Source organism: Penicillium concentricum (genome assembly GCF_028827145.1).
Source record: "Penicillium concentricum strain IBT 3081 chromosome Unknown utg000001l_segment0_segment0, whole genome shotgun sequence".
NCBI lineage: Eukaryota > Fungi > Ascomycota > Eurotiomycetes > Eurotiales > Aspergillaceae > Penicillium > Penicillium concentricum.
The window spans coordinates 5945847-5957548 of NW_026622754.1; the positions used below are offsets into that span (position 1 = coordinate 5945847).

Here is an 11702-nt window from a genome sequence, read left to right on the forward strand (position 1 = left end):
GTGAACACGCTTCATTGCGCAAAAGCTTGCTTAAAGAAGATTGAATTTTATGAACCTGCCATATCGTGACATAATTACGCCCAAACAAGGCAGACATCCCACTATCCTTGGGGCTGCCAATATACCTAGCCTGCTTGAATCATGAGTGTATTTTTTGTTGATCGGTTTCCTATTCTACTGTGTTTACTTCTGCCTCGTGCTTCTTGACCTTCTACATCCTCGTACATTGCATGGCCCAATGGACCGAGAGTTAATGTATTGTATTCCACATGGTGTTCTTCTCAAAGGATAACCAGTTACCTGTACATTTTACCCAATCTTCTTTCAGTAGGGCCGGGACATTCTCTTCCTATCTGCTTTGATAATTTTGCCAACTTGGAAACCAAAAACCATGTAAAAACAAAATAGTGAACTACTAATAGTAATTTTTAGCAGTCTTAACTGGGCTGTGGGAATCCTAGCAACAACCAGATCGACAGATCCACGAGATAGCATCTCCTACAAAACCTGGACTCGGGATATTCCTTTTTGTGTCATGATGCTGGAAAATTACAAGCCATCCCAAACTCAAAGGCTTGAAAGCTGACGCTTTCGTGACTATCCGGACGTTTCTTTGGGATATCCTTTGTCCTGTGCTGACAGGCGTGCACTAATAATAACCATGACCACGATCAAAGGCAGCTTGATCAATCATATGCAATCGATAGAATTTGCCTCGCGTTTTTACCTCGCGTTTTTATTTTTCCCTCTCGGACTGATCTTGCCCTTCAGCATTTGATATAGAGCTATCGAGTATTCAGCATAGGGCAATAATACCAGAGTATGTAGCATGGCTGTCCAGGCCCAAGTGCACTATAGCGGCCATGCTGATTACTCGAACGAAACAAGCGAGCTTTCCCTCCCTGCATGGACCCATCGATCCTCAAAGCTCTTTGTGTCGTCCAGGTCGAATTCTGTGCCAGATCTAGACAACAGGAAATTGCATTTCGCTTTGTTTTGAGGCACTATCGTGATAGGAAGTGAGGGGGGCCATTGCCATATACGGATACGAAGTATGTTTAGTCTCACCTGGTCAGCTCTTTTGCTTCTTGGAAATGGCTGGTTGATATCCACACTTAGAAGCAAGCCCTAACCCGGCCGCTTCGTGATTCCCCATTTTCGATGTTTTACAGGAAAACGTGTCCAACTTGCTAGGATACTAGTTAATTAGATTTCAAATACAAAATTCCGGACCTCTCGTCTAAAGTAAACAAGGTAGGAGGGAATTTCTCGAGATGATCAGCAATACCAGCTCAGACCCGTCGTCTGGGTTCGAAAACGAGGTACACATTCTGTTTCTGGAACTGAAAATTTGGGAATTATTGTCATTCTCTTTCATAAGGTCATTTACAAATCAAACATCAATCTTTGGCTGCTTTGCTACCTGTGGTTGCTGCCCTTGTTCATTGTTTTACATGCGCCGTTCGAAGTCCGACGATACTCTTGTTTTTTCTTTGAACTGACCGGCCTCGGTAGGTCGGATTCTTGGTCTGTTCTGTTGGCTTTTTTTCTCTCATTCTCATGAGCTGGTATTGATCTTCTACATTCCCTCGGAACTTTGATTTGAAGTGAACAAATGCCCACAGCATAGTGTCGACAAACCGTATACACCTGCTGCAATACAGCTGCTAGTAACCTTGAGTAATTTGAGCCAAAGCCACTTCCAATTGCAAGTAGTGAACTTGTATCAAGACTGACCTGAAACGCTCTTTGTCAAGGCCCTCGGCGTATCTGCAATAGGCTGGGCGCGGTCAACAAAGAAGAAGCCTCGAAAAGATATTTTTAATTATCTTTGTGTTCGTAAGTATCTGCATGTTTCTTCGTTGCTCTCTGCTCATGCTTTGTCTGCTGACACGAATAGGTAACCCGTCTCCGTCTTCTATTAATATAAAGCCAACATGTCCAAAGTTATCCTCGACCACGAACACAACCACGACTTTCTTGACTTGAATTAAGTCTCTTCTATCACCAGATCAATCATTATCATCATCATAACAGCAGCAACTGATAGTAAGTACGGTCCTCGTGTTATCATTTTATATATTCTCTGACTAATAAATAACCAGACCGTAAGGCCATCAAGCGACTTGAAAACATGGCTAGAACACGAGGAATGGCTTCGGGCACCCAGCCAAGGGTCCAGCCTCCCGCTGCAAAACCTAGCCAGGCTGAAAGGGCCGCCAAAGCGGCCAAACTACAGGCTGAGAGGGAGGCAAAGAAGGCTGCAGCGAAGGCCGAGAAGGACGCAGAGAAGGCTGCAGCAAAGGCCGCAAAGGCTGCCAATACCAAAAGCACCACAAAGAGCACAAAGAGCACACCTGCCGCGAAAACTATAACTACCAAAATCACCAAGGTAGCCAAGGTAGCCAAGGTAGCCAAGGTAGCCAAGGTAGCCAAGGTAGCCAAGGTAGCCAAGGTAGCCAAGGCAGCCAAGGTTGCGAAGGTTGCGAAGGTTGCGAAGGTTGCGAAGGTTGCGAAGGTTGCGAAGGTTGCGAAGGTTGCGAAGGTTGCGAAGGTTGCGAAGGTTGCGAAGGTTGCGAAGGTTGCGAAGGCTGCGAAAGCTGCGAAAGCTGCGAAGGTCGCCAAGAAGGCGAAAGCCGCAAAGAGAGTTAGTGCAGTTACCCTGCAACCTCAAGCAAATCAATACGACGAAGATGAAGATGAAGACGAGGAAAACGAAAATTACGATGAACAACAAGCCAAAAGGCGCAAGATTGAGACTCAAGCTCTTCGCAGACCTTATGTGGAAGTCAGCGCACCTAAAGCAAAGCCTCCCGTTTTCCAAATTGGGGAATGGGATTACATGAGGAAAACAGATATCCCAGAAGGTCTGGAGAACGAAGATAACAGACCCCTACCACACATCTATATCGGAGGCACTGCACCACAGCCTCGTTGGGTGATCACTCAAAACCAGTCCATACTGCTCCCTGTCAAGCGAGGATCTGACCCAAATTCCAGCTCCGGGAGTAGGGATAGGTGGGAGTTTGGAGGTTTACAGTGGACCTTTGAAGAAGGCGATTTCCAGAAATGGACCGGGATGGCATACCCAGCTCTTTACGAACTTGCGTTCTTGTGCCTCGAGCATACGCTCACTGATACAAAGGTCCGAGAGCATATCTATGATTCCCTAGCCAAGGGCCCCTTGCCCAAGGAGGCGACTGAAGGGATCAGATGGTACCCAGCTCTGCCGCCAATTCCCATCACAAGGTACTTTGTGGCTGGATCTTCCACGCAAACTAGTCGAAAATCAAGTGATGCGACCTTTTATTTTGGAGGTTATGAGCGTCCAAACATGGCAGCTCGAGCTCGTGATGAACGTCTTGCGCAGCTGTATCCGCAGGCCGTGGCTTCCAGTCTATACAATAGACCGACATTCGAGGGATGGCCAACTGCCCCGCGCTCTGCAAGTCCAGATTCGGAAGGCGAGGAGCACAGTGAGAAGGGCAGTGAGAAGGGCAGTGAAGGAGATCAGTCAGTCGAGTCCAGCGCGTCTGTGGTAGGGAAGCCTTACCTGGAACGAAATCCAACGGACACTTTCTCCGAACCGACAGCAACTCTTTCACTTCAAAACGAGCAGCGCGTCAAGCAGAACATCAAGCAGCACGTCGAACAGGACGAGCAGGACAGCGATCAGGATAGCGAGCAGGACAGCGATGGTAGTCAGTCAGCCAGGTCCAGGGTGTCGTCTGTGTCTAGAGAGCTTGACGTGGAACTAATTCAAGGGGGCACTTATTCGGAACCGACAACCCCTGTGTCGCTTGGAAACGATGAGAAAAATGCACGACTTGGTGAGTACAAATTTGCTTAGTTTGACGTGATCTTCTCACTCTCTGCATGTTTCTTTGCCTTTTCCTGTATGCATTCAAGGTGGTCAGACGATTGAATCATGGGTGTGTCAATGGATCGGTGTGCCGAGTGTGTCAAAAGCACTGTGAGACACAGTGAGCTACATAGGAGCAGTCCGATTCAAGGCCTCTAGGTCGAGTCTTTGGATTTTTTATCATGGTTTTGGGGAAGAGGAGAGCTAGCTGATCACGTTGACATTATTCATTCCCCTTTACATGTTGCAGACTGGAGACCTGTTCGGGAAATGCGCTAACTGATCGGCTCCAGACACAATCTCGAAAGATGGTTCAATCTTTGGCGACGGCGATGACTCGGATGATGACGCTCGGGATGAGCCTAAATCAGCTCGAGACTCTCGAGAACAATCACCTAACAGCATTTTCTCTGGCTCCGGCTCCGGCAGCGAGGTCAGCGCTTCTTCCAAGACCAGTGAACCTAGCAATGTCAACGTCGCTGACGATAATAGCGCCCAACCGACGAATAGCCTGACCCCAGTATCCCACGATGGGCTCTTCAGCCCTGAACAGATTGAGAGGTATTATAGCGAGAGGAACAGAGTTTGTAAGTAAATTTCTCAGTGAGGTATTCTCAACTGTTTGATTACCTGTCACCCTAGTCAATGATGCTAATGTTTGTTTCAAGTTGAGCAGGAAAGGTTAGGCGGACTTGAACGTCACGCAGCGCCAGAACGAAAGAGTCAAGCAAAGCCGTCACCAAATTCTAAGCCGGACATATCGGGGCCAATCAGAGCCACAATAGAGAGAAGAAGTCTTGGAAGAGAAGGACTTGCAGAGTCAAGTAAACGAAGTCGGGTAGAGTCACCATCAACACCATCACCACCCGCAACTCGAAGGAAGACAACGACTGAGATCGGGGTGGATAACGTTATGGCATTTGCAGATACATTACAAAAACAACGGAACGAAATGCGAGCCGCTGCAGCGGAGAAAATATCAGACAAACCGTCGGGGACACCGTTTAAAAAGTGTACACCAAATCGAGCAGGTGCAAGATCGCAGGCAAATGCACCTAGTCCTGATATTCTGCCTAATCTGCAAGACAGGTTTCTGGAACAGACCAAGGCATATCTCAATGATCCAATTCAGAGGGCGAAACATTTCCCTGACCCTCTTGCTGTTCGCCGAGTTAGAGTATGGGCAGGGGAGGAATTGGTGGGCCATGAGATCAAACCCACAGTCGACGCTATACTGCCCCCTTGGGCTGAAAGGCATCGGCCTTTCAGTCAATGGCAGGATCCGGTAAGTGCCTCATTCATTGAGCTTTTTGAGAACCGCACTGATCACAATCGATTAGACTGGGATAACCCCTGGGCCTGCGGCGCGTACAAAGGTCTCGAGATGCAAAAAGCGGAGCAAGGGACAAAGTAAGAGAAGACCAAGACCAGCATCTGCAAAAGAGCAGTCCGTCAGTTCAGCCCGGTGGTCCCCGTTTACATAAGTGTGTGCTGTGTGGCTTCATGGCATCGTAATTGGGCTTGGGGTGTTTCTATGGTTGGATGGTCGTTTAATCGGAGTTAGATAGATTCAGCGTTTGGGATGTTTATGCCTTTTTATATGAGTATGTTGATTTCACTTTATTTTTTAGCAGATGTATATTCTTTCATTTGACCGTAATCATTCAAATGTTCTTGATAATTCGTTTCATTCTTACAACACTAGGTTGGAGCAATATATATTCCGTAAAACGTAGCTAAATGTCCAAGAGATCGGAGCAGACCTCAGGACCTCAGGATCTCAGGAGAATAATTCCAAGGTTGGTGGTCCTTCATATTGTCCCGTTGTAGGCATTATCGCGAGGCAACGCCTAGTTGCATAGTATTCAAATAACTTTCATGGCTACAAAAGATAAGAGATATCTACAGCTAGGCGAATTGTAAGCAAAAAATCTCTTAAAGGTGTAAATGAAGGACTTGATCTATACAACAGGTTCTACGGCATTTATATTGCTAGACGTCACGTGCAAACCGAACAAACAGCTCACCCGCCGTCTGGTATCTTTCGTCTTTGTTCGCGAAAGTCGAATCGATTTGACACCCTGGGATAATGGATCAATTTTGGAATTGAGCAAATATCTCGAGGCATACAGCTGCATCGATCGTGACCGATCTGTCCTCGCTGGTACAGAACAATCGCGGCTGCTAGCTTCGCCGTAACGGCAGACTCTCACGATGTTCACTTTCACTCCCCTCCTTGGCGCCCAGTCGTCATCTTCAAGGGCATCGCAGTCTATCCTGGAGCTTGATGGAGGCATCAAGATTCTAGTGGACGTTGGTTGGGATGATAAGTTTAACACCCTTGATCTAGCGGAACTTGAGAAGTGAGCATGCGATCAACGCGTTTCCTTTAAATTTAGATGAGCTAACATTATCGTTAGGCATATTCCTACACTTTCTCTCATTCTCTTGACGCACGCGACGCCGGCACATATCGGCGCTCTAGTCCATTGCTGCAAAACATTCCCTCTCTTCACGCAAATCCCAATCTATGCAACGAATCCCGTCATCGCTTTCGGCCGCACGCTCCTACAAGATCTTTATGCCTCCGCTCCGCTTGCTGCCACATTCCTACCGAAGGCTTCTGTTTCAGAACCGGGCGCATCGTCAGCAGGATCTACGACTGTGTCAGGCGGAGACACCGAAGCCGCTGGCAGCACAAACCGAATACTTCTTCAATCGCCGACAGCGGAGGAAATTTCTCGATACTTCTCTCTCATCCAGCCACTCAAATATTCCCAACCACACCAACCGCTCCCATCGCCTTTCTCCCCACCCTTGAACGGCCTTACTCTCACAGCCTACAATGCCGGTCACACCGTCGGTGGAACGATTTGGCATATTCAGCATGGCTTGGAATCTATTGTCTATGCAGTCGATTGGAACCAAGCTCGTGAGAGCGTGGTCGCGGGTGCTGCGTGGTTCGGTGGATCTGGTGCTAGTGGAGCAGAAGTAATTGAACAGTTGCGGAAACCCACGGCCTTGATCTGCAGTACAAAGGGAGGCGATAAGCTGGCACCTTCGGGGGGTCGGAAAAAGCGAGATGACCTCCTCCTAGACATGATCCGAAGTAGCCTTGCGAAAGGTGGAACAGTCCTCATCCCAACAGACACAAGTGCACGAGTTCTTGAACTGGCCTACGCACTAGAACATTCCTGGCGCGATGCTGCGAATGGCGACAAAGAGGATGTTCTTCAAGGAGCTGGGTTGTATCTGGCTGGCAAGAAGGTTACCAACACAATCCGACTCGCCCGAAGCATGCTGGAGTGGATGGACGAAAACATTGTTCGCGAATTCGAAGCAGCGGAAAGCACAGATGTCACAAACGGACAAAGGACGGGTGGACAGGACAAGAGCACTAACAAGGGTGGGGGCCCGTTCACTTTCAAACACCTCAAGATCATTGAGCGCAAGAAGCGACTTGAGAAGCTCCTGGCAGAACCCGGACCTAAAGTAATTCTTGCATCCGATACCTCATTGGATTGGGGATTCTCAAAGGATGCGCTCCGACAAGTAGCCGAAGGACCCAACAATCTGTTGTTGCTGACGGAGTCCTTCCGCAGGGACATGCAGACCCAAGAATCGAAGCCATCACAAAGTTCGCCAACAATTGGAAGCATGATCTGGCAATGGTACGAGGAACGAAGAGATGGTGTGGCCCTAGAGAAAGGATCCGATGGTGAACACATCGAGCAAGTCCACAGCGGTGGACGAGAATTGTCTTGGACAGATGTGCAGCGAGCCCCTCTCGATACTGGGGAGCAGTTAATATACCAGCAGTATCTCGCCACCAAGCGCCAACTTCAGGACACATCTCAAACACTTGGCCAAGAAACTCTCGAAACCGCGGTGGATGCCCTCGATGATGGATCGAGCTCTACCTCCTCCGAGGACTCAGATCCTGAACAGCAGGGTCGTGCGCTGAACTTCTCGGCCTCACTTGCACACGCTACTCGAAGCAAACTTGCCGTCAGCGATGAAGACCTGGGCATCAACATCCTTCTTCGTCGAAAGAACGTTTATGATTATGACGTGCGTGGCAAGAAGGGCCGCGAGCGCATGTTCCCTTATGTGGCACCGAGAAAGAAGGGAGACGAATATGGAGAATTCATCCGCCCAGAGGAGTATCTCCGAGCCGAAGAACGTGAAGAGATTGATATGCAACAACGACGTACCGATGCCGAGACTAAACTGGGTCAAAAACGACGATGGGATGATGTCGCCGGCCCCCATGGACGCAAGCTGTCTGGCGGCGCAGCAGGACGGAAGCGTCCTCACATTGATGGCAAGAAAATTGACGATGATGATCTCAGCCTTGCCTCCGATGGTGAAGACGCTGACGTAGCTGCGGAGTCCGAAGACGAAGTAGAAGGCCAGTCATTTGAAGGTCCTGCAAAGGTTCTTTACCATAGCCAGACCATCACTATCAACGCTAGAATTGCGTTTATCGACTTCATGGGCTTGCACGACAAGCGCAGCTTAGAGATGTTAATTCCACTGATCCAACCTCAAAAATTGATCCTTGTTGGTGGTATGAAGGAAGAGACGTCAGCATTGGCAGCCGAATGCCAGAAACTGCTGACAGTCAAGCTCGGCGCTACCAGTTCTGACCCTGCGTTTGACTCGGCTGCCATTATCTTCACTCCGGCGAACGGCGAAGTAATCGACGCAAGTGTCGATACAAATGCCTGGATGGTCAAGCTGAGCAACACGCTCGTCCGACGCTTGAATTGGCAGCACGTCCGTAGCCTCGGCGTCGTTGCTCTCACTGCACAATTGCGAGGACCGGAGCCTATCGCCTCCGAGACCGGGGATGTTGAAGTAACAGGCAAGAAAATGAAGCTGCTGAAAGACGAAGCAGCCTCTTCCGCTGTCGCCCCGACATTGGAACAATCAGACACCAAAATAATTGACAAGGTGGAGACCTATCCAGTACTGGACACTCTCCCAGCTAGCATGGCCGCAGGAACCAGGTCCATGGCTCGCCCTCTTCATGTCGGTGACTTGCGATTGGCCGATCTTCGCAAGCTGATGCAATCCGCTGGTCACACTGCCGAGTTCCGAGGCGAGGGAACGCTTCTCATCGACAAGTCCGTAGCTGTGCGCAAATCGGGAACGGGCAAGATCGAAATTGAAGCAACGGCGCAGTCTTCACTGGGTCGTCCTGCTGGCCGTGGGATAGGGAGCTTCCTTGCTGTCAAAAGGAAAATCTACGAGGGCCTGGCTGTTGTTGCAGGCAGCTAAGGCTATGCACGTGATATGTATTTCTATCTTTTCCCGGTGTATAACTTCATGATCAACAAAGCAATCATAGCCATTTCTTTCTTCCAAACACCAAGAGATATAATCAAACAAGTTTTCTTCTAATAGCTTGCCCAAGTCAATGCTGCAGGTAGTACTCTATTCAAAAACATTATCACGCATAATTTTAACCCGAAACCAACATGACCCATTTGCAAATGCTCAAATCCCCAACAAGCATGAGCATAATCTATGTCTAATCCATCATCTAGAAAATGAAACCACAAGTCGTCGTGGTGTAAGAGAAGAATCTGCCATCTAAACAGTGATATCGCTTGACTCTTCGGAATCATTGCCATCGTCCTCAGTGGGAATTTCTCGTATGATATCATTGGTTTGAGGACCAGTGTACTTTCTGTAGAAAGAAATCAGGACATGTCAGTATCCACTTGAATCATGATAAAAGAACGGTATAGATATCTTACCCTCGAGCTGCAACCCACCACCATATCATAGCAAAAGCGGCAATAAAGCCGCCAACACAAACGGCATAGTTCCTGCATAGGACATGTTAGCAACATTTCTCATAATTGATCAAAGACCGGGTTCAAGCGACTTACATATTCGCAGGTGTCACAGGAAGCTGTGGGGGGAAGAAAAGAATTGTACTGATGAACAAGACCCAAACAATAGCAATGTAGTTGATTGAAGTACCCCATTTGCCGAGCGTAAAGGGGCCCTCGATGAACTTGACTTTCGATTTATAGAGCTGATGGGCGAGAATGACAGACACGTAGGACAGGTCTAGTGCCGGTGCAGTGATATTGAAGATTGCGGTGGCTGTTTGCGTGGAGCCAATGGCGATGCAGTTCAGACCTACGCTGAAGATGACCACGAACCACACTGCATTGACAGGGGTATGAGTGCGAGAATTGACCTTGGATAGGAACCTATAATGTATCAGTGCTGAACTGGATCGAGTAGAAAGGTCAGAAGCATCCTACTTTGAAAATGGAAGCGCATTGTCTCGGGCAAAGGCATAGGCCATTCTTGTATCTGCCAGCATGGCTGAACATCCTGTGAAAAATTGGACCAAAATGACAAATGCCCACATGATTGTGCCACCTCGTTTCCCACCGGCATTGAGGAAGATCTGGGCCGCGGGCAGACCGGTAGGGGTTGTTAGAATTCCCTCAAAATCGTTTAGACAGAAGCACATTGAGACGGTTAGGAGCCACCCGAGTGCGCCGGATACTAGGACGGCTGTTTGGATAGCAACTGGTCCTCGCACGGCGGCATCATGTGTTTCTTCAGACATACTACAATAAAAGTGAAAGGTTAGAATGTAAATTAGCAGAAATAATTTTGGGGTCGCATACTGTGTCGTTCCATCGTAGTCGGTCATTGTCCAGGCAACAGATAAGAAGCCCAAGAAGAAAGAAAAGACCTTTGAGCCCCATCCTGAGCCGTCAGTGAAATTGCCGAAGACCCAGGATACTGGCTGTAGATTGGGGGTAAGGGTAAGCAGCGCAATGCAGATACAGATAGTCGCCCCAACTTGCGAAAGGAGCGCGTTAGTACAAGTTCAACAACGAAGTTCCCTTAATACATACTGTTTATGGGAGCAAACCACATGATGATTCGATGCAAGGATTTTGTGCTCAATGAACAAATCACCCCAAGAATGCATAGAATTGCGATTGATACTAGAACAGTCTCTAGCGCCGTTCTTGAATGATATCAGCCTAGAAACATAGCAACCGGGTCTGGCTAACTTACGGTGCATACGAATACTTGCCATCGACAAGATCCGAATTCATACTGACACAGGCCAGCAACATCTGACTGACCGTGTATGCCACACTGGAGACTCCCGCTGTCTGCCCAAGGAGGTTACACCAGCCCTGGATCCAGGAGAAGATAGGGACCTGGTCGGGAGGCACGACGTGCTTTGTGACAAAGTACATTCCTCCAGCCGTGGGATATGCCGAGACTAACTCTGCCACGGAGCTTCCAATGCACATAGCCATGCATGAACCGATCAGCCAGCACCATACAGCTGTTGCTGGACCGCCAGCCGCTAACGGTGCACCAAATGTCGCCGGCACCGAGCCGAGGACTCCCAGAATAGAGATGGCATATGAGACGGTCGACCATTTGGAAAACTCTCGTCGTAACTCCTAGTCCGAGTAGATCGTTATCAGATTGTGCCCCGCTATGCTTGTCCCAAGGGCTGCGGGCAATACCTGCTTATAGCCGATGCGAGCCAGCAACAGCTCATCATCATCGTGAATAGTCGCCATTGTAGGTTGAAGAGGAGCCGGTGGATCTCCTCTTTCTTTCCTAGGCTTGCAATCCGGGTCTGGTTTTACGGTCAGGCCCATGATAAGGAGTATGTGACCAATGTATATGCAAGGAGCTTTAGGGGAGCAAAGATAAGGAGGAAAAAGAAAAGAGAATTCTCCGGACTTACAGAAATCCTGTATTATATCTACGATGTACGGAGTATAGTCGGCTCAGGAGACCGGGCTAAAGGGAAGCCCTCAATGCCGGGAAAGAG

General features: G+C 48.6%; 3 protein-coding genes across 3 annotated transcripts; 2 read left to right on the forward strand and 1 right to left on the reverse strand.

Annotated features, from left to right (window-relative positions):
* Positions 1–2152: 2152 nt before the first annotated feature.
* N7517_002285 (uncharacterized protein) lies at positions 2153–5276 on the forward strand (the record flags this gene model as incomplete). Its single annotated transcript, XM_056720015.1, has 3 exons — positions 2153–3830; positions 4156–4449; positions 4531–5276. 3 exons carry the CDS (start codon positions 2153–2155, stop codon positions 5274–5276), a joined length of 2718 nt encoding a protein of 905 aa, XP_056584150.1.
* Positions 5277–6076: 800 nt separating this feature from the next.
* N7517_002286 (cleavage polyadenylation factor subunit CFT2) lies at positions 6077–9145 on the forward strand (the record flags this gene model as incomplete). Its single annotated transcript, XM_056720016.1, has 2 exons — positions 6077–6225; positions 6283–9145. The coding sequence occupies 2 exons, from the start codon at positions 6077–6079 to the stop codon at positions 9143–9145; spliced, it is 3012 nt and encodes a 1003-aa protein (XP_056584151.1).
* A 315-nt stretch (positions 9146–9460) lies between these two features.
* N7517_002287 (uncharacterized protein) lies at positions 9461–11445 on the reverse strand (the record flags this gene model as incomplete). The annotated part of the gene is made up of 8 exons (XM_056720017.1): positions 9461–9557; positions 9628–9699; positions 9763–10092; positions 10147–10461; positions 10522–10699; positions 10756–10871; positions 10922–11322; positions 11389–11445. 8 exons carry the CDS (start codon positions 11443–11445, stop codon positions 9461–9463), a joined length of 1566 nt encoding a protein of 521 aa, XP_056584152.1.
* Positions 11446–11702: the final 257 nt, after the last annotated feature.